The following is a 20241-nucleotide window of genomic DNA, read 5'->3' as shown; positions in this document are numbered from 1 at the left end:
TGAGTTTGGGTAAACTCTGGGAGTTGGTGATGGACAGGGAGGCCTGGTGTGCTGCAGATCATGGGGTTGCAAAGAGCAACTGAGGACTGAGCGACTGAACTGAACTGAACTGAAGCCTCCCATGGCCAGCCATGAAAACCCATCTCCTCAGCCAGCCTTGGCGGGGACAGCCCGTGGCTACTGGGCTCTGGGCTGAAGAGTCAATGTAGAGGGTCCACTCTGACTTAAGAGTAGGACGGCGTAGGGTCCACCTGCGCTCCGCAAAGACTGCATCACCAAACACGGGGGTGGGGGGGGGGGCGGTGATATGACAGGCCTAGCCAGAAACCAGCTGACGTTGGTTTCTGTTGTGATACACGTCCTGGCTGCCCGCGGGCGAGGGAGAGGATCCTGCTGTCCCCCACCCCGCCCCGAACCTCTGCGGTCTAGTACAACCTCAAAGGCGCCCCCGCCAGCCCCTCAGCGATCTGTGGGCGCTGGGCGCAGGCGGCCGAGCCCCGCACGTGGGTCCGCAGCGCAGAACGCTGGACTGCGCATCCTTCCAGACTACAAGACCCACAATGCTCCGGGCGGCGGCGGCAGCGGGGAAGGAGGGGGTGCCTTCAGGTGTCTGCGACCTCGCCACCTCCCGCCCGGAAGTGCCCGAGGGTCCGCTATGGAGCTGGCGGAGTCGGACGGTGAGTCCCTGGGCCTTGGCCACCCCACCCCGCTGCCCCAGCAGCTGGCCCGGCTGGCCCCGCCCCGGGATCTCCCGCGCCCGCCAGCCACTCGGGGTGTGGGGGCGGGCGGCGGGAAGATGCGAAGGGTGGTGGAGGATGGAGGTGGGGAGGGCAAAGTCTCGGGTTCCCAGGCGAGATCAGGGGTCTTGCAGCAGGCTGGGTTTGGAGAGGCTTCCCAGGGGAGGCGCGGGATCGGGACGCCTCGGGTGGGGTTTGAGTGTACCAGGGGGGGCCGAGTTGGGGTGGGGGGTAGGGGTGGGCGGTAGGAGTGCGGGGGTGGGAACCCTCGAAGGTTCCAATTTGCCAAAGGGCAGCACTTTGACATTTGGAGTGGGGACGCCTTGGGAAGACGTCCTGTGCTGCGGGTGGGGGGGTTGGCTGAATTATAAGGGGGCGGTGTGCGTGTGTGCGTGTATGTGTGTGCAGAGACCGTTTTTCTTCTCCCTTGGAGAAACTTTAGCGATGGAGCAGTTTTAACAGATAGGCTTTGCTATGAAATAGGCAAAGGAGTAGATAAACTTTGAGATGATCTAGGTGGGAAGAATAGGTAAGCTTTGGGGTGGTTTGGTGGGGGCTGAATTTAGGGGAGAGGCTGCTTAGAAGGTCAAAGCTCTGACTTCGGAATAGGGTTCGGGTGAACTGGGGAACTGCTTAAACACCTGAAATTTAGGTTACAGAAAATTAGGACTTGTGATTTGGTGTTGGGAAGAGGTAGGTGGGGCAAGTTTGGGGTGGCCAGGTGTCAAGCAGTATATGTCCCAGGGTAGGGCTGGGATAACTGGGCGGAATGAGGACTGTGGGAGAGTTGTGGTGGGGTGGGGTCAGGGGCCCCCTGAAGTTCAGAGGGCTCTTGGCGGGTGAGCCAGCCCCTCACGGGTTCTTTGTGCCTCTCCAGCTCGGTAGCGCGGCGGGCAAGGCAGGTGCCATGGCCCTGATTGAAGGGGTAGGTGATGAGGTGACCATCCTGTTCTCCGTGCTTGCCTGCCTCCTGGTGCTGGCTCTCGCCTGGGTCTCAACGCACACTGCCGAGGGCGCCGATCCACTGCCCCAGCCGTCAGGGACCCCAACACCAACGCAGCCCAGCGAAGCCATGGTGGTCACGGACAGCATCAGAGGGGAGGCCCCAGGAGCTGAGACCCCCGGCCTGAGACAGCGAGGTCAGGCGGCACCACCAGAACCCAGCGTGGGGCTCGCAGCAACGCCGCCACCTCCGGACTCCCCCCAGGAGCCCCTGGTACTTCGGCTGAAATTCCTCAACGATTCCGAGCAGGTGGCCAGAGCCTGGCCCCACGACACCATCGGCTCCCTGAAAAGGTAAGCCGGGAGGACGACAGGAAAGAAGTGCTAAAGAGTGGGGCGGGGATGATCACAGTCCTAGAAGGGCCAGCAAAGATCCGGGAGATCCTCTTATAGATGAGGAAACAACAACACAGTGTGTTTTTCCCCTGAAACAGGAGGGCCCCCCCACACACACCGTGGAGGCCAGCGGTGAGGGTGGGAGAGTTGTTCCGGACCAGGGGCCAGGAGTGCCTGAGACCCACTCTATTACCCAGGTCCCTCTCTCCTCAGGACCCAGTTTCCCGGCCGGGAACAGCACGTGCGACTCATCTACCAAGGGCAGCTACTAGGAGACGACACCCAGACGCTGGGCAGCCTTCACCTCCCTCCCAACTGTGTCCTCCACTGCCACGTGTCCACACGGGTGGGTCCCCCCCACCCGCCCTGCCCACCGGGGTCCGAGCCAGGCCCCTCCGGGCTGGAAGTAGGCAGCCTGCTGCTGCCCCTGCTCCTTCTGCTGCTTCTCCTGCTCTGGTACTGCCAGATCCAGTACCGGCCCTTCTTTCCCCTGACCGCCACTCTGGGTCTGGCCGGCTTCACCCTGCTCCTCAGCCTCCTGGCCTTTGCCATGTACCGCCCGTAGTGCCTCCGCGGGCTCTTGGCCACGCCGCTGGCCCCTTGGGACCTTGCTCGCCACGACAAGGTGGGAGCTGCTGTCTGCCCAGGCCCGCCTCTCCGACTTGCCTCTTCCCGCTACCCTGGAGCCCAGCGCTGCGCCGCAGAGCACTCCGGGGGTCGGCGGAGGCCCCTCCCTGTGACCTTCCTGGCTCTGGGCCACGTCCCGGGGCAGCTGGCCCTCAGCGCCCCCTGACAGTGGGCTACCCCAGGTCAGACAGCTGCTGTCGCTGCCTCGGCCCTGGACAGAGTGGGGCCACGCCCCTGGGCCCCTAGGGCTCAGCCTGAGGACCTGGGCACCTCTTAGTCCCGGATCACTCCTTGGCTGGTTTGGGGACCCGAGGACTGGGAAGGGCTGGAGAAGGGGAGTCGGGATGGGTGGAGGGGGCTTTCTGGAACACCTGCAGATTAAATAACTGTGAAGTTTTCACTCTTGGCCTAGAGTCTGCGTGTGTGGGTCGGGGAGGGGGGCTGCCGGGAGCTCTTGCCTACTGGGAGAAAAGGGGTGGGCCAGACGCTTCGCCCAGCCCTGCCCGTCCAGGCCAACCGCTGCCAACTCCCCTCTGCACCCCAATCTCAGCCCCCAGCCCTTTGGCCCCGCCCCGGTCCCGCCCCAGCCCTTTGGCCCCGCCCCGCCCGGCGCCGCGCGTGCGAGTGCGCGCGCAGCTTCCCGGAAGCAGGGGGCGGGGCGCGCGGCGCCTTGGCGCGCGAGGCTTGCCGGGAGCCACGTCTTTTGCTGGCGGAGGACTTACTTGGCGCGGCGATTGGCGTCCGGGCCGCGCGTTTCGGGGGCTGCCGGGAAGATGGAGGACTCGGTGGCCCCCTGATGAGGAGGCCGCGGGGGGAGCCCGGCTCCCGGGCCCCGAGACCGACTGAGGGAGCGACCTGCGCGGGGCCTGGGGAATCATGTAGGGGTGGCGCCTGCGGGGCGGGCCGCGGGGAAGGGCGGCGGGAGTTGGTGTTGGCGACCGCGACCACGGTCTCCTGACAGTACCCCCGGGCCGCGGGTGGGGGTGTGTGTGTAGTGGGGGCCCCCCTGACACCGCCGACTCCGCGCCGTAGCGCAGGCCGCGCCCGCGGGCTCCACGGGCGCCCTCCGAGGTGGGCCTTGCGTTCTCGTTTCACAGGCGAGAAGGTTTGGGCAGGGAGACCGAAGCCACTTGTCCAAGGTCACGCAGCTGGTAAGTGGGAGCGCCCAGCATGGAACCCAGGACCACGGAGTCCGCGCTCCACCCTCCGGTACCGCCGCCGCCTCCTGCGGGAGGGGGAGGTGGTCGGGGGTAGGGGGGAGCGTATCTGTGGGGCGAGCTGGGCTCCAAGCTGGGCGCGACCACTAACCAGATTCGGGACCTCGGGGCTTGCCTTAACCCGCTCGCCTCTCTGGGCCTTGGTCTCTCCACCTGTGAAATCGAGATAGTACCAGCCCCTGCCTACCTCCTCACGGGCGTGTCAGAGGAGGATCAGAGGAGATGATGCATGTGGAATTGCTCTGTAAAAATCCCTCCGTGAGAACTCTGAAGGATTCCGATTGCTCTCGCAAAGGTTGGAAGGAGTCAGAGAGGGGTGGGTTGGGGAAGAGGACCAGAGCAGTCACAAAGAAGGGCGAAGAGAGCCCGGGTTGCTCTGACCCCAGGCTTCTCTGGATGGGGAGTGAGGTGAGGAGTAGAGAGCTGGTCTTTCTCCCCTTTGGAGAATACCTCACCCCCTTTTCTGGGCCACCCCTCAGGGTCTCCAGCACCCAACTCCATGCTTCGAGTCCTGCTCTCTGCCCAGGCCTCCAGTGCTCGTCTGTCTGGCTTGCTGCTGCTCCCACCAGTACAGCCCTGCTGTCTGGGACCCAACAAATGGGGAGACCACCGGCCTCCTGGAGGAGGCCCCCGTGCAGGCCCTGTGCAGGGGTTGCAGCGGCTTCTGGAACAGGCGAGGAGCCCTGGGGAGCTGCTGCGCTGGCTGGGGCAGAACCCCACCAAAGTGCGCGCCCACCACTACCCTGTGGCACTTCGTCGTCTGAGCCAGCTCTTGGGGTCTCTGCCAAGGCCGCCTCCTGTGGAGCAGGCCACGCTGCAGGACCTGAGTCAGCTCATCATCCGAAACTGCCCCTCCTTTGACATTCACACCATCCACGTGTGTCTGCACCTTGCAGCCTTACTGGGTGAGGATGGTGTCTAGGGGTGGGTGGGTGTTAATGGAAGGATAGAGAAACCGTAGCAGACCCACCCGAGATACTGACAGAACCCACCTCAGGCTTTGCCAGGAACGGCACACTTGCTGAGGGATGCCACACTTGCTGCTGCTCTGCAGAATCTACAACAGTTATCACGAATCAAGCAGCATGAGTCGGAGCTTAGATTAGGGTGCCACCCCTTTTTTGTTGTTGTTTAGTCGCTAAGTCATGTCTGGCTCTTCTGTGACCCCATGGACCATAGCCCACCAGGCTCCTCTGTCCATGGGGTTCTCCAGGCAAGAATACTGGCATGGGTTGCCATTTCCTTCCCTAGGGGATCTTCCCAATCCAGGGATCAAACCTGTGCATTGATTGGCAGGTGGATTCTTCATCACTGAGCCACCAGGTCTCTTCTAATACAGTGCCCTAGGGAGCCACTGCAATTTATCACCATTGGCAAGAGAGAGGTCTTACTACCTTCCCTGTATAGGGCCTTCCCCACAGACTGTTGTGATACCTTTATTCACGTGGTAGTTCCCATTTCTCTGGTGGTTCTGCGTGCTCTGTAGCAGACCTTCCAGCCCAGAAAACAGATGAGAAGGACTGGGGATTCACTAACTAAAACTGCAGGATTGCAGCAGAGCAGAGCAGCTCCTTCCCTGCCTCCTTTGACCCTCTGCCTCTCAGGCTTCCCATCAGATGGGCCCCTGATTTGCACCCTGGAGCAGGAGCGAAGGTTCCGTCTCCCTCCGAAGCCACCGCCCCCTCTGCCGCCTATCCTTCGCGGTGGGCAAAGGTTGGAAGCCGCTCTAAGCTGTCCCCGTTTCCAGCGGCGGCCTCAGCAGCACCTCATCCGCAGCCTGGCAGGTGCTGGAGGAGGGGACAGGTGATGGGGGGGTGGGGGCAGGTGGTATCTGCTGGAATCTCGCCCAGGTGTGGCCTGAGGGTCCAGCGTGATAAGCTGTTCTTCACAGAGGCCAGGCCCGAGGAACTGACTCCCCACGTGATGGTGCTCCTGGCCCAGCACTTGGCCCGCCACCGGTTGAGGGAGCCCCAGCTTCTGGAAGCCATTGCCCACTTCCTGGTGGTCCAGGAAGCCCAGCTCAACAGCAAGGTGGGATTGCCTCCCACCTTCCCAGGCTCCTCTCCTGATGGTTCTCAGACACCCCGGCAGGCCTAGCTGCCCATCCCTCCCCCCTTGTCCACTTGATTGGCTGCTGCTTAATGCAGCAGACCACCCACCTAGGCTCTCTGTCCTCTCCCCTGGGGTACCACCTAGGCTCACACCCCCACTGGCTTGTCCAGCCCCCCCCGCCAGGTACACCTGGTTCTCTGCACTTCTCCAAACACCCTTAGCCACTGTCTTAGCTTGGTCGATCCCACTCCACCAAGTCTTCTGGGCCAGAACCCACAGCCATGTCTCTGCTTGTTTGGAGACTGACCTCACGGGGCTCGAGCAGTGCTTATGCTGTTGAGCGTCTGTGCTGTAGAGGGGACTGTCCTGCCTTTCCAGTGACTGATGTTATCAGCTTGCAGGCCAATCATTCCTGAGGTTCAGCTTGTAAAGAAGACCAGAGAACCTTCCCCCTGGGTGATGGGCTGCTCTTTGCCCCACAGGTGGTACAGAAGTTGGTCCTGCCCTTTGGGCGGCTGAACTACGTGCCTCTGGAGCAGCAGTTTATGCCCTGCCTTGAGAGGATCCTGGCTCGGGAAGCAGGGGTGGCCCCCCTGGCAACTGTCAACATCTTGATGTCACTGTGTCAGCTGCGGTGCCTGCCCTTCCGAGCCCTGCACTTTGTCTTTTCCCCTGGTTTCATCAACCACGTCAGTGGTGCGCAGACCTGGGGGGCTGGCTGTGTCCTGGAGGGCTGGTGGGCCGGGGAAGCAGGAGTGAGGGTCTGCACCCCAGTAAGCTTCGTCCTGCTTTCCCCACAGGCACCCCTCATGCCCTGATCGTGCGGCGCTACCTCTCCCTGCTAGACACGGCGGTGGAGCTGGAGCTCCCAGGATATCAGGGTGCCCGCCTTCCCCGAAGGCAGCAAGTGCCCATCTTCCCCCAGCCACTCATCGCTGACCGCGCCCGCTGCAAGTACAGGTGGGTGGGCACTTGGGGAAGGGGAGGGGAGGGGTTGGCTGGCGAGGAGCACCCAGGTAGACCGGCCTGGGGGACCCTGAGCTGTCTATGCTGCTGTGCTCTGGGTCACCAGAAAGCTAAGCCCCGAAGGCCATTTCCCAGCATGGGTGTGGAAGTAGGTGGGACCAAGCTAAAAAGAGTGTCCTGGGGGACCTTCTGACCCGGGCTCCTCTCCCCTCAGTCATAAGGACATAGTAGCAGAGGGGCTGCGCCAGCTGCTGGGGGAGGAGAAATACCGGCAGGACCTGACCGTGCCTCCAGGCTACAGCACAGGTGAGCTCCGGGTGGGCCGGCGAGCCCCCGGGAAGCAGAGCCTCCGCCGGAAGCCAGTGGCTCTTTCTCTCCCGGCCCCGCAGACTTCCTGCTGTGTGTCAGCAGCTGCGGCGCGGTGCTACCCGTGAGAGCCCAGGACCCCTTCCTGCCGTACCCTCCCAGGTCCTGTCCCCGCACCACTCGGGACCCTGCCCAAAGGTAAGGCAGGAGCCTGGGAGAGCCTCCCCGACCCCCGCGCATAGCGCCTGAGCCGCAGTCCCTTCCTCTCCAGGGTGGTGCTGATGCTGCGGGAGCGCTGGCACTTCTGTCGGGATGGCCGGGTGCTGCTGGGCTCCCGAGCCCTGCGGGAGCGGCACCTGGGCCTGATGGGCTACCAGCTCCTGCCGGTGAGGCCCCGCCCCCATCCCACGCCACGCCCTGCGGCCCCGCCCACACCGTGCCACACCACGCCCCCATTCGACCCGGCTGCCAGTTCCCCAGCCCCCAGGGATGACGAATTCTGTCCTCTGCCTGGCAGCTACCCTTTGAAGAACTGGAGTCCCAGAGAGGCCTGCCCCAGCTCAAGAGCTACCTGAGGCAGAAGCTCCAGGCCCTGGGCCTCCGCTGGGGACCTGAAGGGGGGTGAGGGGTGCACATGGGCTCAGGATGGCCCCCTCTTGGGGGTGGACAATTTGCACTTTGCTTCCCTCTGCGTTGATTTGTCATTAAAGTCCCTTTCCTTCCCCATCGCATGTTTTGTTTCTGGGACGGGTGGGCTGGGTTCCCCCACGTGTTTCCCATTCATACCGGGCTGACACTGACACACACAGAAGACTAGGGATAGGTGGGGGCCGAAGCACTTTACTGCGGAGGGGTGGGGGGGAGGGCCTTAAATTATTCACTTAAATAAAAATGAGGAGGGAAGAGGATGGGGAGAGCACCCCCCAGCCCCTGTTCCCTCTGTCCGTCCATCCCTTGGCTGTCCGTCCAGGCAGCAGTTACACAGGCATGGGCATCTCGTTGTACTCGTCCACACCCTCCCGCTCATCGAACACCGGTTCTGCCTCGTTAGCATCCAGCTGTGGGCCAGGACAGAGTCAGGAAGGTGGGCGACCTCCCAGCAAGACCGCGTGGGTGGGGCCGGGCGAGGCTGGGGAGGAGCGCAGGCCTTACGTATTTCATCTCCCGCTCGGTGAAGATGCGGGTCAGCACCACCATGCGAAGCGGCACTGTGAGGATGAGGATGAAGGGGAAGGCCAGGGAGGCCGCGGTGGACATGACCGCCCAGAGCACGGCCAGGCAGAGCAGCTGCAGGGCCGTGAACAGGTGCATACGCAGGGTCCGGACCTGGGGGCAGAGTGACACAGGGCGAGAAGGGTGAGCCCGGGCCCCGGAGGGAGCCAGGTCTGCACAGGCTGGTGGCTGGCCAGGGTGCATAGATGGGGGGCCGGAGGGTGACCCATGCAGACTGGGCAGGGGGAGAGGCGTGGGGCCCTTCCCAGCCGGGTCTCACCTTCTTGACGTAGGTGACATCTGGGTGGTGTTTGGGCGGCATGAGCAGCAGGTGCAGCCGCTCATAGAACTGGATTCCGTTCAGGGAGGTCACGCCCATGTATAGGAAAATCCCGAAGAGCACAGCCAGGGGGATCTGCCGGAGCAGATCCCCGATGACCAAGGAGAGGCCTGCGGGGAAAGGGGGAGGAACAGCTGGCCCCGGGGCACTCCACCCCTCCACCCGAATTGGCCATGGCCGTGAGACCCCTCCGGGAAGGCTGGGAGGAAGAGGCAAACATACCCACGAGCAGGGCCACCAGCAGCCCTGTCACCCGCTGCTCCTTGACCTCCTGGATCTTGGGCTTGTCCCCAGGTGCCACCGCCTTGCTCATGACCGTGAGCGCATTTGCGTGCGTGACGGAGCGGACAGTGGCGGCAGCCAACCAGGGCAAGCCGAAGAGGGCACAGATGCCGCCCATAGCCACGATGAGCAGCAAGTCCAGGTGGAAGCCGGAGCCCTTCTGAAGCATGCGCTCCTTCTTGGAGATGATCAGCCTGAGCGGGGACAGGCACGCCCTGAGCCCCGGGCCCCCCAGCCCAGCTCGGCAGACAACTGGGTCTTTCCAGAGCGCCCAGGCAGTCACCTTCTGTTTCTGGAACCCGGAGGTCCCTGCCCATCCCCTTCAGGATGAGGGTTCCATCATGGAGCTGAGTCCTATCCCAGTGGCCACCCCCTACCCCCTGGACAGGCAGCCAGTGTGTACTGTGCCCATGTTGGCCCATTTCAGTGGGATTTTCTGTTGTCTACAAACTTCAGCAGCCAGTCTGCCGGGGGGCTCCAGCCCCTCCATGCAGCAGGTCGTCCCTGTCTGCACAGCGACCCCTCTGCCAGGACCACTCACGTGGTGATCTGTGTTTCCATGAAGATAAGGATGAAGACCAAGATGGCAGGCAGCAGGCTGGCAACCATCATCCACACAGGGAAGGCGCTCTTCTCCCCCAGGGGGTTGATGACCCAGCCCCGCTTCTCTGGGGCTGTCACTGAGAAGCCGCTGGGCACGCTCAGCTTCTGCAGGGCAGAGGGTGGGGCCGAGGCGGGTGAACCTTGGTGGGGGGCATGCCCTGAGCTGCACTGGGGCAGGGGGCACGCTGAGCGTGTGCTGTGGGAGAGGCTGGGTATCTGCCCAGTTTAGAAGCAGCTCTGGTCCTGGGGGTCTGGAGTCCAGCACCCCCTCATCACTGCATGCGCACCACCATACCTGGGTGTAGGTGTCCTCAATACTGTAATCCACAAGCACCATGATGAGAATGGCGATGGGCACCCCGAAGTCCCCAATGACGCGCCGTACCTGTGGGCAAGCACCGCGCTCAGAGGCCCCACACCGCCATCCAGGCCGGGTAACCCCCTTCCTTCCCCCGCCCCGGGGCTTTATGCCTCCCTCGGGCCTGCCAGCCCACACACCCGGCCGGGGAAGAACCGGCTGTTCTTGAATTTGCGCAGGAAGAAGGCGATGAAGAAGGTGCCGGCCATGAGAACCAGTGACAGCAGGGCGGTGTTGGGCTGGCCCCGGAGCCTGCCCTGCCCGGGCGGCCTGGCTGAGCTCTCGTTCCTTGGCCCCAGCGTGGTTCCTGCCCCAGGCCATGTGGCATTTTCGCCACTGTCTGCCTCAGAGCTGTTGGAGACGGAACATCCGTGGAGGGGGTGCTCCTGGAAGGTCTGGGGAGAGAATGAAGGACTCCATACGCTTAATTGGCCAGATGTCTGGGACTGAGGGTGTTGGGTGGGACAGGAGGGCCCAGGGTAGTCAGCCTGCCCTCAAGGAGCTTGTCTTAAGAAAATGACCGAGGTAAACAGATGGGAGCGCAAGACCACTAAGGGTTAAGAGAGGGGGGCTGGTCTAACTGGGGAAGGCAGCTGGGAGCGAGGCTCCAGACAGGCCTGGAGGAGCATCCAGGGGAGCGTGGCAAACCCTGCGGACACGTCTGATCCTGACCCAGACACAGACATGAGAGCCTGTCTGTCAACTTGGGGGCCTTTCCCTCTGACTTCTGGATCCTCTGCCATCTTATCAAAAGCACACGTCACCTTTGTTATTAAAACTAGGTGAGTCTTTGAGACCGATCTGAAGTCCCGGTGTATGTGTTAGCAACAGGCCTCACACGTGGAGAACCCAGGGGCAGGAGGCCCCCAGCTCCCTCGCGGGCCAGGTCCCATGGGGGCCCTACCCACCTTCACCAGCTTGTAGAAGGTCTCATAGATGAAGATGAGCGAGATGAGGAAGGCAAAGATCTCCTGGGTGAAGCGGGAGACGAAGCGCACCAGGAAGCTGCCCTCCAGGGCCACCATGAGCAGGGCCAGCAGCACCAGCCAGAAGCCGATCCACACGCGGCCCACCAGGTACTCCAGGTTGTTGCTGCTGCAGAACTGGGGTGGGCAGGGGGAGGGGGTGGGCAGAGTTGGGCTCAGAGCCTGGGGGCTCCCGAGGAGTGGGGGGTGGGGTGGGGGGAGTGTGGGGACGGGTGCAGAGGAAGGGAGAGGGAGCAGAGCTGGGCAGGAGGAACCAGCACCAACAACCTGTGGCCGCTCACCGAGAAGAAGGCCTCCTCGAAGACCAGCAGAGGCCCCGAGAAGCCGATCACCAGCAACGGCTGGGCCCCCAACAGGCAGAAAATCACGCCCTGGATGGCCGTGGACATGATGAGCTCCGACACCCCGATCAGGTCGTGTGTCTTCTCCCCTAGGGCAGCAGGAACCCGCTCAGGGGCTGGTGGCGGGGCGTGGGGGGTCACACCCTCCCCTCTCTGCCCTGCCTAAGCCCCTCCTTACCCAGCAGCCCCCCGAAGGTGATGGCGGGAGACAGGGCCGCAAAGTAGATGAAGATGACGGCGGCCAGGCACTGGGGGTCCAGCGCGTCCCGGAAGTCGCTCAGGTAGTGGGGGTAGCGGCGCCGCACGTCTCGGATCAGCCCCCCAAAAGGCCGGCCCGTCCGCCGCAGGGGATCGTCTTCCACCGCACCGGCCACCTCTACCATCTGCAGGAGCGCTGCAGCCCGGGGCCTGCGTCAGGGCACCCGCCCACCCGTCTGCCCTCCTGACACCCCAGCCCGACCCAGCCCCCTGGCTCATACTGGCCCCGTACCCTTATCCTGGGCCGACTTGGGCTCCAGCCCGGCCCCCGGGGGCAGCAGCCGGCCCTGCTCCTCCCGCTTCTTGAGCATCTGGCGCTGGAAGTGAGCGACCGACCGCAGCAGCTCCTCGCCCTGCACCTCCGACGGCGGCAGCACCACGCTGCAGTCCAGGAAGGCGTTGATGGCCGTCAGCAGGTCCTCCCGCTCGTCCGCCAGGTAGGCCGCCTCGTGGAATTGCTGCCGGAGCGGGACCGGGACGAGTGAGGATGCAGGACAAGGGGCCAGGGCCCAGGAGCTGGGCTGGGCACCAGGGGTGGGGGATTGGGGGTGGGGGTGGCGTGCTGCAGCGGCTGACCTTGTCAGACATGAGGGTGGAGATGGAGCGGCCGATCTCGTGGTAGTCCATGTTGGCGCTGCTCGGGCCCAGCAGCAGGAAGAGGAAGCGCACCGGCACAGGCACCTCCAGCACCGCGTCCAGCTCCACCGCCTCCCGCAGCCGCACGAAGGCCATGGTGGGGCGGGCCAGGAACTCCACGCAGCCTGTGGGTGTGTGGCCATCGTGGGTGAGAGCCCAGCCTGGGTGGCCCCCAGCCCCCGCCCCACCCCTTGCCCTGCATACCCACGAGGACCACCGTGGCCTCGGCGTTCTCAGGGATCTTCTCCAGCAGCTTCAGCTCGTGCTTGGACTTGGAGCGAGTGATGCCGGCCGGAGGAGCCGGAGCAGGCGGCTCGCGCTGGGGAGGCGGGAGGCCAGGGCTCAGTTGGGCCGCCCTGCCCCTGCCCGCCCCCGCCCCGCTGGGTCGGGGTCCTGCAGCCGCTGGGGTGGCCGGACCTCACCCCGGCAAGGACGCCTTCTCCCCCTCACCTCTCGCTCCACCTCCAGCCGGGTCTCGGGAACGCCTCCGATGAGGGGCTCGGTGACGTGGGGGTCGCTCTCGGCGCCCTGGCCGTGGTGATGCCCCAGCAGGGAGCCCAGGGAACCGGCCGAGATGTTGCGGGGGAAGGAGAAGTCCTTCTCGTCACTCGGGTGGCTGCGGGGCAGCAGGCGGGGAGGTGAGGCGGGCTGGCGGCTGGGGTCAGGCAGGCAGAGTGTGGTGCGCAGGGTCTCACCTGTGTTTCAGTAGCAGGGCCCGCAGCACGTTGGCTCTGTCCTCGGCCTTGATCTGGTCCGAGATGACCATCTGCTCCACCACCTGGTGGGCCACGCCAGGCAGGGTCTGCTGATCCAGGTCCAAGAGCACGGCCCCTGGAATGAGGACGACACAGAGGGGCCTCGTCCCCAGCCAAGAATCGGGGGGCTGGGCTGGGAATGGGGGGACAGCCAGGGAGGCACTGCCCAACCCCGAAACCGGCGAGCGGGGCCCAGCTCGGCCTGAGGCCCAAGTCCCCAGGCCCTCTCTCCCTGCAGGAATGTTGTGAGGCTCAGCAGAGGCCAGGAAACCCCAGCTCTCAGAGAGGACACCTGGCTAGACCTTGCCCAGACACCCCTTCTGGGAAGCACACAGCAGGAAGCGTCCCAGGCCACCCACATAGGCTGGACTGCCCTTCGCTGCCAGGAACTTCCTCCAGACCACGCTGCCGCCTCTGCCGTCCACTTGAGGGCCCAGCTCTGCCCTCTGGAACATGACCCAGCCGGCTGCGACAGCCCTGAAGCCGTCTGAAGAGTAATCCCCTCCCCCCCGGACTCCTCAGCGTCTCGAAGAAGTCCAGCAGCTGCTCAAGGACACCCAGCCCGTCCCTGCTCGGAGCTGCCATTTCCTAGAGAGATGAAGGTCCTCTCAAAAGTCACCAGGTCGTTTTCCCGTCAAGGTCAACTCACGGGGACATGGAACAAACAGAACCGAAGGCCCCCTGAGCAGCCAAAAGCCAGACAGCACAGCCTTGCGATCAAGCCCTGCGCTCTGGCGCCTCACCCAAAGCCCTCAAGCCTCACTCAGAGCCTAGTAACTCCTAGCTGGGAAACAGTCCTGACAGCAGGTGTCTGAGTCCTCGGCCGCTGACAGCAAGTGGGAGCGGTTCCCCAGCAGGAAGGAGGAAACGAGCCAAGAGCAGAACATCAGACGGGAGCACCTGTGCTCACGCGGCAGAGGCCACACCGCCCTACAGGTTAGGTCACACTGCCAAGAGCCCACACCGCCCTACAGGTTAGGTCACACTGCCCAGAACCTCTAGGATCTCAGAAAGCATTCCACCAAAACCATTTAACAACACTGCAGCATCCAAAACATACCAGCTTCAGTTTATCTGAAAATATCACTTAGAGAAGCTGCTTGCTGAAGATGCCAGACCAGAGAAGAGGGTCAGTCCTGCCCTGCAGTCACCCAACGACAGAGCCCGAGGAACAGCAGGCCTTGCGAGAGGTGACGTCATGACAAGAGATGCTCCCTCCTGGGCTCTGGTGACATTACACACCCTGTTGCTCAAGACAAATGTGTGGGACCATTTGGTCCTCGGAGAACGGGCTTGGGCAAAGGCAATTCTCAGGGCGAGGATGGGCAGGCTGGGTGGGTACGGGGGCACGCGTTACCGTGGGCCAGGGTCCGGCGCAGCTCCAGGAGGCTGCGGAACGAGAGGGAGGCCACGTGGGGCTTCCCCCAGCGCTCCGTCTCCTCCTCCACGTCCTCCTCGAATTTGATCCAGCGCGCCGTCTCCCGCCACTGAGGCTCCTGGTTTTTGTCCAGCAGCAGCTCATTCAGCTCCACAAACACCTTGGGGCAACAGGAGAGGGCGCGGTGGGACAGAGGCTGTGTCCTGGGGGGGCACAGGGCACAGGCCCAGAGCCCAGGCGAGTTACCAACCCACCTGCGGCTCTCCCTCGGCTGTGAAAGAGGAGCGATGCCACCCACCTCAAAGGCCACTAGCGGGCCAAGAAAGACCCACGTACTGTACGGCTCAAAGAGCTAGGTACTCAATAGTCTGTAATAACCTGTAAGGGAAGAGAATCTGAAAATACAGATAGGTATACGTATGTATAACTGAATCACTGTGCCATACACCTGAAACCAGCTCCACCTTGTAAATCAACTATAATTTAAAAAAATGGGGGGCATAGTGGGGGATAAAAGAAAAGTACACAGAACACTTGGCATGGAGTATGACTCAGAGGAAGTGTTTGATGAGTGGTCTCTCAACACACACACAGGAACTCGGCAGGATGCATTTACACGCATTTCTAGAACTGGCAAAACTGAAGAGTGACACAGCGGTCACTTCTGAGGGTGCCGACTAGGCAGAGGCCTGGAGGAACTTTCTGAGTGTGGGCATGTCCTGTATCAAGGTAGGCTTGGCTAGGGTTGACACGTGCAAAGCATCATGGAGCTGTACGCTTAAACTGAGTGTGCTTTTACTGTGTCTGTTTGACCGCAACCAAAAGGTTACCCAAAAAAAACCCACTGGCAGGGGCAGGGCTCAAGACCAGAGCGCTGAAATCTCAGATGGGCAGCATCACTAAGTACGGGGCTGCCCTGGTGGCTCAGATGGTAGAGAGTCTGCCTACAATGCGGGAGACCCAGGTTCGATCCCTGGGTTGGGAGGATCCCCTGGAGAAGGAAACGGCTCCCCACTCCAGTATTCTGGCCTGGAGAATCCCATGGACTGTACAGTTCATGGGGTCACAAAGAGTCGGACACGACTGAGCGACTTTCACTTTCACTAAGTACCTGAGTGGCCTTGGCCAGTCACTGTCCCTGTCACCCTCACAGGATGTGGGAGGACTCGAGCGGGGAGGTGAGAGGACTCTGAGACATGAAGTGTGCTGCTGCACAAAGCCCCCCTCAGACACCTCACTGCCAGCTGCCAGAGAACGGCCGTGAGAGAAGTCGACATGTCTAAGATGTGGACCAGAACTGTAACAGCCACACCAGCAATGGCAGCTCAGTAACACCATGACAACAATCTGGGGACAGACGGCTCCTAGACGTAACCGTAGTGAACATTCTGTAATGTTTAAATGTTGACTGGTTATGTGGGGCACCTGAGGCTAACATAATATTGTGTTATCAACTATATGCCAATTAAAAAAAAAATCAATACTGTTGAAGATTGCACTCTTGTGCAGTGTGCAACCTTGGAAACCATACATGGCCACCCCGGGGCTCAAGATCACCACTGGTCTGAGAAGCGGTGGGGGCTGTGGAGAACAGATGAACGGGGAGATGATGGAAGGCGGTGGAGTGGAGAACTCACCTCGTGGGGCTTGTGGGGGGCCCGGGGCCGGGCCCGAGGCGTGGGGCCAGGCTCTCGCCCTTCCCGGCCACTCTGTACAGATGCCTTGGCATTCTTCCGCACCAAGTGCCTCCGTACGCCAGGAACATCCTCAAACCGGTGACCTGCAGTGGAGAGGGAGGAGGACAGGGTCAAAGGTCCCTTTCTCTTACCCCCACCCCGCGCCCCACCAGCTCCAGGCTCGCCCAGGCCTGGCACGCACTTTTCATGAGGTCCAGGTCAGCTGTGGCCAGTGTCTGCGCCTCGCTCTCGTCCGTGGGAACCCGAGGCAGCAACGCCTGCTCAGCCCCCGTCATGCTTCCGATGCGTCTCCTCTCCTGCAGGTTGTAGCTGCGGTGCCCGGGCTGCGCCTTGGTCAGGAGGCGCCCAGAGGCGCCCCCGTCATCACCTCCTGCCGTGCCGCTGGCCACGGCCGCCACCTCCTCCACCTGAGCCCTGCATAGACAGGGCGGCCGTGAGCGAGCCTGGGAAGGTTGGCCCCCCCGCTTGGCCAGGGGCCACACGGGAGGCCCCCGGAAAGGGGACCCCGCTGGCCCCAACCCTGCCTCCATCCCCACACGCCTTGGTAGATGGGGATGTGGAAGCGCAGCGAAGGTTCTGGAAGCAGACAGTGGCGTTTAAACCCAGCTCCTTCCTTCCCAGCAATCCCCCGAGCCGCCCAGGGACAGAAACTCAAGCCGCCAAAGGGAGGCTGAGGCCAGCCTTCCCCAGGGCCCAGGGTGGCCCAGTGACGTTGGAAAAGTGCCCAGGGTGGGACCCCTAGCAATGGACTCGGGGCTCACAGGAGACCCTGTTTCTAATCGAATGGAGTAAAGGACGTGGAAATGGGCTTTTGGAGCTGGAGACGCCTGCCCCCGCCCCACAGCCGTGAGGAAGGTATGAGGGCCTGTCCCTTAGGATTCTGGCTTCTGCTTTTATCTCCCAGGCGGGGGTGGTTTCCTTTCTTTCCACCTCCCCCAGAGGGCCCTGTCCCTGCCACACCTTTCTACATCATTCCCCCGGCCTCCAGCACCCCCATGGCTCCAAGCCCCTGTCCCGCGTGCCCCAAGGCAGGCTCTCTCCGCCTGTACCCACCTTCTGTGCCCAAGGTTTTGTTCGCACTCCTGCCCACAAATCTGACCCCCTTGTCCGACGCCACACTCTCTCTCGGGCTTCCCCGCCTCCTGGCTGTCCAGTGGCCCGCAGGCCTGCGCCCCCCATGCAGACGGCCGAGGTGGACCCAGCTCCATCCACACAGCCTGTCTTCCCAGCGAGTCTGTGCCTCCCCAGAGGGGCAACTCGCCCTTCACTTCCCCCCGCCCCTTCACACTGCCTGGCACCCGGAAAACAACAGGGAGGCGATAGTAGTGACCTTGAGACCTCGTTCAAAGTGGTTTCTTCCAGGAAGCCTTCCCTGGCTGACGTCCCCAAACTCTACAATCACCTGTTGGTACTGACGCTCCGCCTGAACCCAGTCGTCTGGCGCAGTAACTTGTGCTGACTACCACTTCACCAGACCACAGCCAGGGTGGGCTGGCAGCTCCCCAAAAGCAGGAGGGGGGGCCTCCTATTCCTCTCACCCCCTTGGGGTCCCAGGGGGCATGAGCAGGTCAGCTGTCCAGTCCCTGATCTGTTTGATGTTGCTCCCCTGAAGTGGTGAGCAGGAGGGTGGGGATGGCAGGCGTGGGAGGAGGTGGCTAAACCATGTTTAAAGCTTCTGTTCACACCACCCTTCAGCCCCTACTAACACCTTGTGGGAAAGGTCCTATTACACTTGGTTTATAGACGGGGAGACAGACTCGGAGACACTGGCTCTTGTCAAGAGTCAAATCCTAGCGGCATGACCCAACCTGAGCCTCTTAAGGCTCTGGCTTTGCCTCCCCACCTCACCTGACCGACGCCGGCGTGGGGGGTCTCAGTGTGGGGACCCTTACCCAGTCTGGGCTGCTTTGGTGGCCCGGGGAGCTGCCTCCTGGTGGGGCTGGGGTGGAGGCGGAGAGGGACTGGTGGCCTCTGCCTTCCGGTCTGCACCTTCATCCTCCTGGAGGAAGAACTAGAACAGGGACGCCGTGTGAGCAGGGGAGGCCGGGCCAGAGACCATGCAGGCGCCCCCCACCCCCGGGAAGCCCTGCCCCTCTTACCTGCACAGAAGAGGGTGTGGAGGCAGGCGACGGCTGGCTGAGGGCCCGGGCCCCCTCGGCCTCACTGGCCTCATCGTCCTCTTCCTCACCCTCCTCGATGGTAGGGGTCTCCCCGGTCGGGGAGGCTCCGGGGCGCCTGCGGAGCTTCCGTCCTGGGCCCTGGGGTGTCTTTCGGCGCCGGGTGTCGGGAGGCAGGTGGGTGGACAGCGGGTGGTGGATGTGATGGGAAGACTGGCGGTGGTCTGCAGGGACAGGTGGACCGGCTGCCAATGGGCCCGGCTTCCCCCCTCTCCAGCTGGCCGGCTCCCAGCCTCTCCCCGCCCCCAGGCCCCCAACTCAGTCACACCCGGAGCAGCACCCCGCCAGCCCCCCACTCGCCTCCCCCAACCCCCTCACATTCAAAGTCTTCCTCCCCGTAGCTGCGGCCGAGCTCCTCCCCTCCTCGGGACCCTGCCTCCTGAAGGATCTCCTCGAACCGCTCCACGCCCAGGGTGCGGTGGAGTTCGTCCTCCTCCTGCTCAGCTGCAAAGCTGGGCGCCGTCACAGGGCCCAGGCTCTCAGGCTCTGGCTGCGAGGAAGAAGGGGCAGTGAAGACTCTCGGGGGGCAGGGGGGTGTGTGTCTCTGCACACCCCCTGCCCGCCTAGCGGCAGAAACCCAGTACTCTCCTTCCCAGCTGCCCCAGCACCCCTAAAGTCAGGACTTAGCACCCTACCCTCAGCAGTCTGCCCCCCCTACCCCAGGGTCCTGGGCCATCAACACCCTGGCTGGGCCCATTCCTGTCGGTTCTGGGACAGGTGGGAAGCGTCAGCCCTGGAGGCCTCTGCAGAAGTCCTGTGTGTCCACCCCAGTGCTCAAGGTCGGGGGTGTGACCTGGGCCGTTCACACGGCTGACGCTGATGGTCGTGAATATGACTGGGACCCATCCCACTGAGCCTGAGAAGTAACTTTTCGGGGGGCACCTGAGCTAACCGACCTAACCGACCGGGGTCGGTCTGAGGCTCCTGGGCAGGGAGGCAGGACGTCACCCCGTCGGAAGAGGTCCCTGCTGGGCAGCTCCCAGAGGGAGCCAGCGCCCCGGGCCGCGGCCCCGCCCCGCCCCGCCCCCCCACCCCCACCCCCGCACCTGAGTCATTCTGCGGGAGCCCAGGACCGCGGTGGTGCTTTGGGAGCTCAGCCCGTCGGTGCGGGCGGCCACCACTCTGCGGCCTCGGTCCAGCGCCCCCTCCACCTGCCACCACCACCACCCCCTGCCGGCTGGTCTCGGCTCCAGGCACCACCAAATATTTGCTCAAGTGAGAGCTTCTGGACTTGAAGGGCATCGAGATCTCCAAGGGCAGGGGTACCCGAGCAAGAAAGAGCGGAGGGAGGTGGGCTGGGAAGGAGGGCGGGCCTTGCAGAGCCTGGGAGGTGGGGTCAGGAGCTGCTGTTGGGGGGGACACACTGGATAGGAGAGGCTGGGACAGGAGCTTGCCCCCCCAACCCTGGTCAGCCCATCTCTGCCGCTCGAGCCCGGCATCCTCCCCACCACCCCCCAGGCACAGGGCCCCACTCTCACCAGAAAAAGCACCGGGAGGAAGGCGGCGGAGCGGGGCGGCTGAAGCCAGCGAGCAGAAGGGGGCTAGCCCGGGGTGGGGGGAGGAGGGCAGACAGCCCCTCGCACCTGAGGCCGCAGGAGGAAGTCCATGGCCGCCGGCTGGGGTGAACTGGGGGCGGAGGGGGAGGGGACCGGCCGGCACCTCGCCCGGTCACGTGTCCCCGTGGGCCCAAGTGACCAATGACGCACTGATGATGCCGGCGCTGGGGTTAATCATTGCCCTTCCCAGGATCACTGGGAGGGGGACACGTGGGACGACGGACACGTGGGGGCCGGGAGGGGCCGGGCCTGGGTGGCACGTGGGGCTGGGGGGCGGGGCGGTCTGCCCAGAAGCCCCGAGTAGCAGTCCGGGCGGGCGCAGCCTCCAAGACGCAGGGCGGGGGAGGGGGCTGTCGCCGGTTAGAGACCCAGGATTCCCAAAGTTCCTCTCCCGCTGAGGAGGAGCATAAACAACCTCC

At 63.4% G+C, this 20241-nt stretch overlaps 3 protein-coding genes across 8 annotated transcripts; 2 read left to right on the top strand and 1 right to left on the bottom strand.

The window, feature by feature from the left end:
* Nucleotides 1-544: 544 nt before the first annotated feature.
* TMUB1 (transmembrane and ubiquitin like domain containing 1) lies at nucleotides 545-3102 on the top strand. 2 transcript variants are annotated; one of them, XM_043464152.1, is made up of 3 exons: nucleotides 545-677; nucleotides 1615-2033; nucleotides 2289-3102. In XM_043464152.1, the coding sequence occupies exons 1-3, from the start codon at nucleotides 561-563 to the stop codon at nucleotides 2638-2640; spliced, it is 888 nt and encodes a 295-aa protein (XP_043320087.1). In that variant the 5' UTR covers nucleotides 545-560; the 3' UTR covers nucleotides 2641-3102. The 2 variants fall into 2 exon arrangements, with proteins under 2 accessions (XP_043320087.1, XP_043320088.1); XM_043464153.1 differs by lacking the exon at nucleotides 545-677 and adding an exon at nucleotides 1312-1430.
* A 256-nt stretch (nucleotides 3103-3358) lies between these two features.
* FASTK (Fas activated serine/threonine kinase) lies at nucleotides 3359-7969 on the top strand. 3 transcript variants are annotated; one of them, XM_043464148.1, is made up of 12 exons: nucleotides 3360-3580; nucleotides 3800-3853; nucleotides 4086-4214; nucleotides 4399-4824; nucleotides 5524-5703; nucleotides 5811-5950; nucleotides 6454-6667; nucleotides 6772-6931; nucleotides 7152-7243; nucleotides 7327-7441; nucleotides 7515-7629; nucleotides 7761-7969. In XM_043464148.1, exons 1-12 carry the CDS (start codon nucleotides 3499-3501, stop codon nucleotides 7866-7868), a joined length of 1815 nt encoding a protein of 604 aa, XP_043320083.1. In that variant the 5' UTR covers nucleotides 3360-3498; the 3' UTR covers nucleotides 7869-7969. The 3 variants fall into 3 exon arrangements, with proteins under 3 accessions (XP_043320084.1, XP_043320083.1, XP_043320085.1); XM_043464149.1 differs by lacking the exons at nucleotides 3800-3853; nucleotides 4086-4214 and having other exon boundaries at nucleotides 3359-3580; XM_043464150.1 differs by lacking the exons at nucleotides 3800-3853; nucleotides 4086-4214; nucleotides 4399-4824 and having other exon boundaries at nucleotides 3362-3580.
* Nucleotides 7970-8063: 94 nt separating this feature from the next.
* Nucleotides 8064-19888, bottom strand: SLC4A2 (solute carrier family 4 member 2). 3 transcript variants are annotated; one of them, XM_043464139.1, is made up of 22 exons: nucleotides 19850-19888; nucleotides 18585-18756; nucleotides 18189-18430; nucleotides 17982-18100; nucleotides 16271-16503; nucleotides 16030-16172; nucleotides 14372-14552; nucleotides 12955-13090; nucleotides 12710-12875; nucleotides 12464-12578; nucleotides 12200-12384; nucleotides 11856-12081; nucleotides 11544-11759; nucleotides 11306-11454; nucleotides 10947-11141; nucleotides 10179-10433; nucleotides 9976-10065; nucleotides 9619-9785; nucleotides 9018-9271; nucleotides 8736-8905; nucleotides 8396-8569; nucleotides 8064-8301 (listed from the first exon to the last, which is right to left on the bottom strand). In XM_043464139.1, the coding sequence occupies exons 1-22, from the start codon at nucleotides 19871-19873 to the stop codon at nucleotides 8221-8223; spliced, it is 3693 nt and encodes a 1230-aa protein (XP_043320074.1). In that variant the 5' UTR covers nucleotides 19874-19888; the 3' UTR covers nucleotides 8064-8220. The 3 variants fall into 3 exon arrangements, with proteins under 3 accessions (XP_043320074.1, XP_043320076.1, XP_043320075.1); XM_043464141.1 differs by having other exon boundaries at nucleotides 19745-19881; XM_043464140.1 differs by lacking the exon at nucleotides 19850-19888 and adding an exon at nucleotides 19313-19472.
* Between the last annotated feature and the right edge of the window lie 353 nt (nucleotides 19889-20241).

Source organism: Cervus canadensis, chromosome 3, assembly GCF_019320065.1.
Source record: "Cervus canadensis isolate Bull #8, Minnesota chromosome 3, ASM1932006v1, whole genome shotgun sequence".
Classification (NCBI taxonomy): domain Eukaryota; kingdom Metazoa; phylum Chordata; class Mammalia; order Artiodactyla; family Cervidae; genus Cervus; species Cervus canadensis.
Note: the sequence above shows the minus strand (reverse complement) of the source record. Positions and strands in the feature narration are given on the sequence as shown.

Coding starts and splice junctions, on each gene's coding strand:
- TMUB1 (XM_043464152.1), top strand. CDS start 561: ATGCTCCGGGCGGCGGCGGCAGCGGGGAAGGAGGGGGTGCCTTCAGGT. Junction 678..1,614: donor GGAGCTGGCGGAGTCGGACG/GTGAGTCCCTGG, acceptor GTGCCTCTCCAG/CTCGGTAGCGCGGCGGGCAA. Junction 2,034..2,288: donor ACCATCGGCTCCCTGAAAAG/GTAAGCCGGGAG, acceptor CTCTCTCCTCAG/GACCCAGTTTCCCGGCCGGG.
- SLC4A2 (XM_043464139.1), bottom strand. CDS start 19,873: ATGGACTTCCTCCTGCGGCCTCAG. Junction 18,431..18,584: donor CGGGGAGGAAGACTTTGAAT/GTGAGGGGGTTG, acceptor CTGTCCCTGCAG/ACCACCGCCAGTCTTCCCAT. Junction 9,272..9,618: donor ATGGAAACACAGATCACCAC/GTGAGTGGTCCT, acceptor GTCCCCGCTCAG/GCTGATCATCTCCAAGAAGG.
- FASTK (XM_043464148.1), top strand. CDS start 3,499: ATGAGGAGGCCGCGGGGGGAGCCCGGCTCCCGGGCCCCGAGACCGACT. Junction 6,932..7,151: donor CGCGCCCGCTGCAAGTACAG/GTGGGTGGGCAC, acceptor CTCTCCCCTCAG/TCATAAGGACATAGTAGCAG. Junction 7,244..7,326: donor GCCTCCAGGCTACAGCACAG/GTGAGCTCCGGG, acceptor CCGGCCCCGCAG/ACTTCCTGCTGTGTGTCAGC.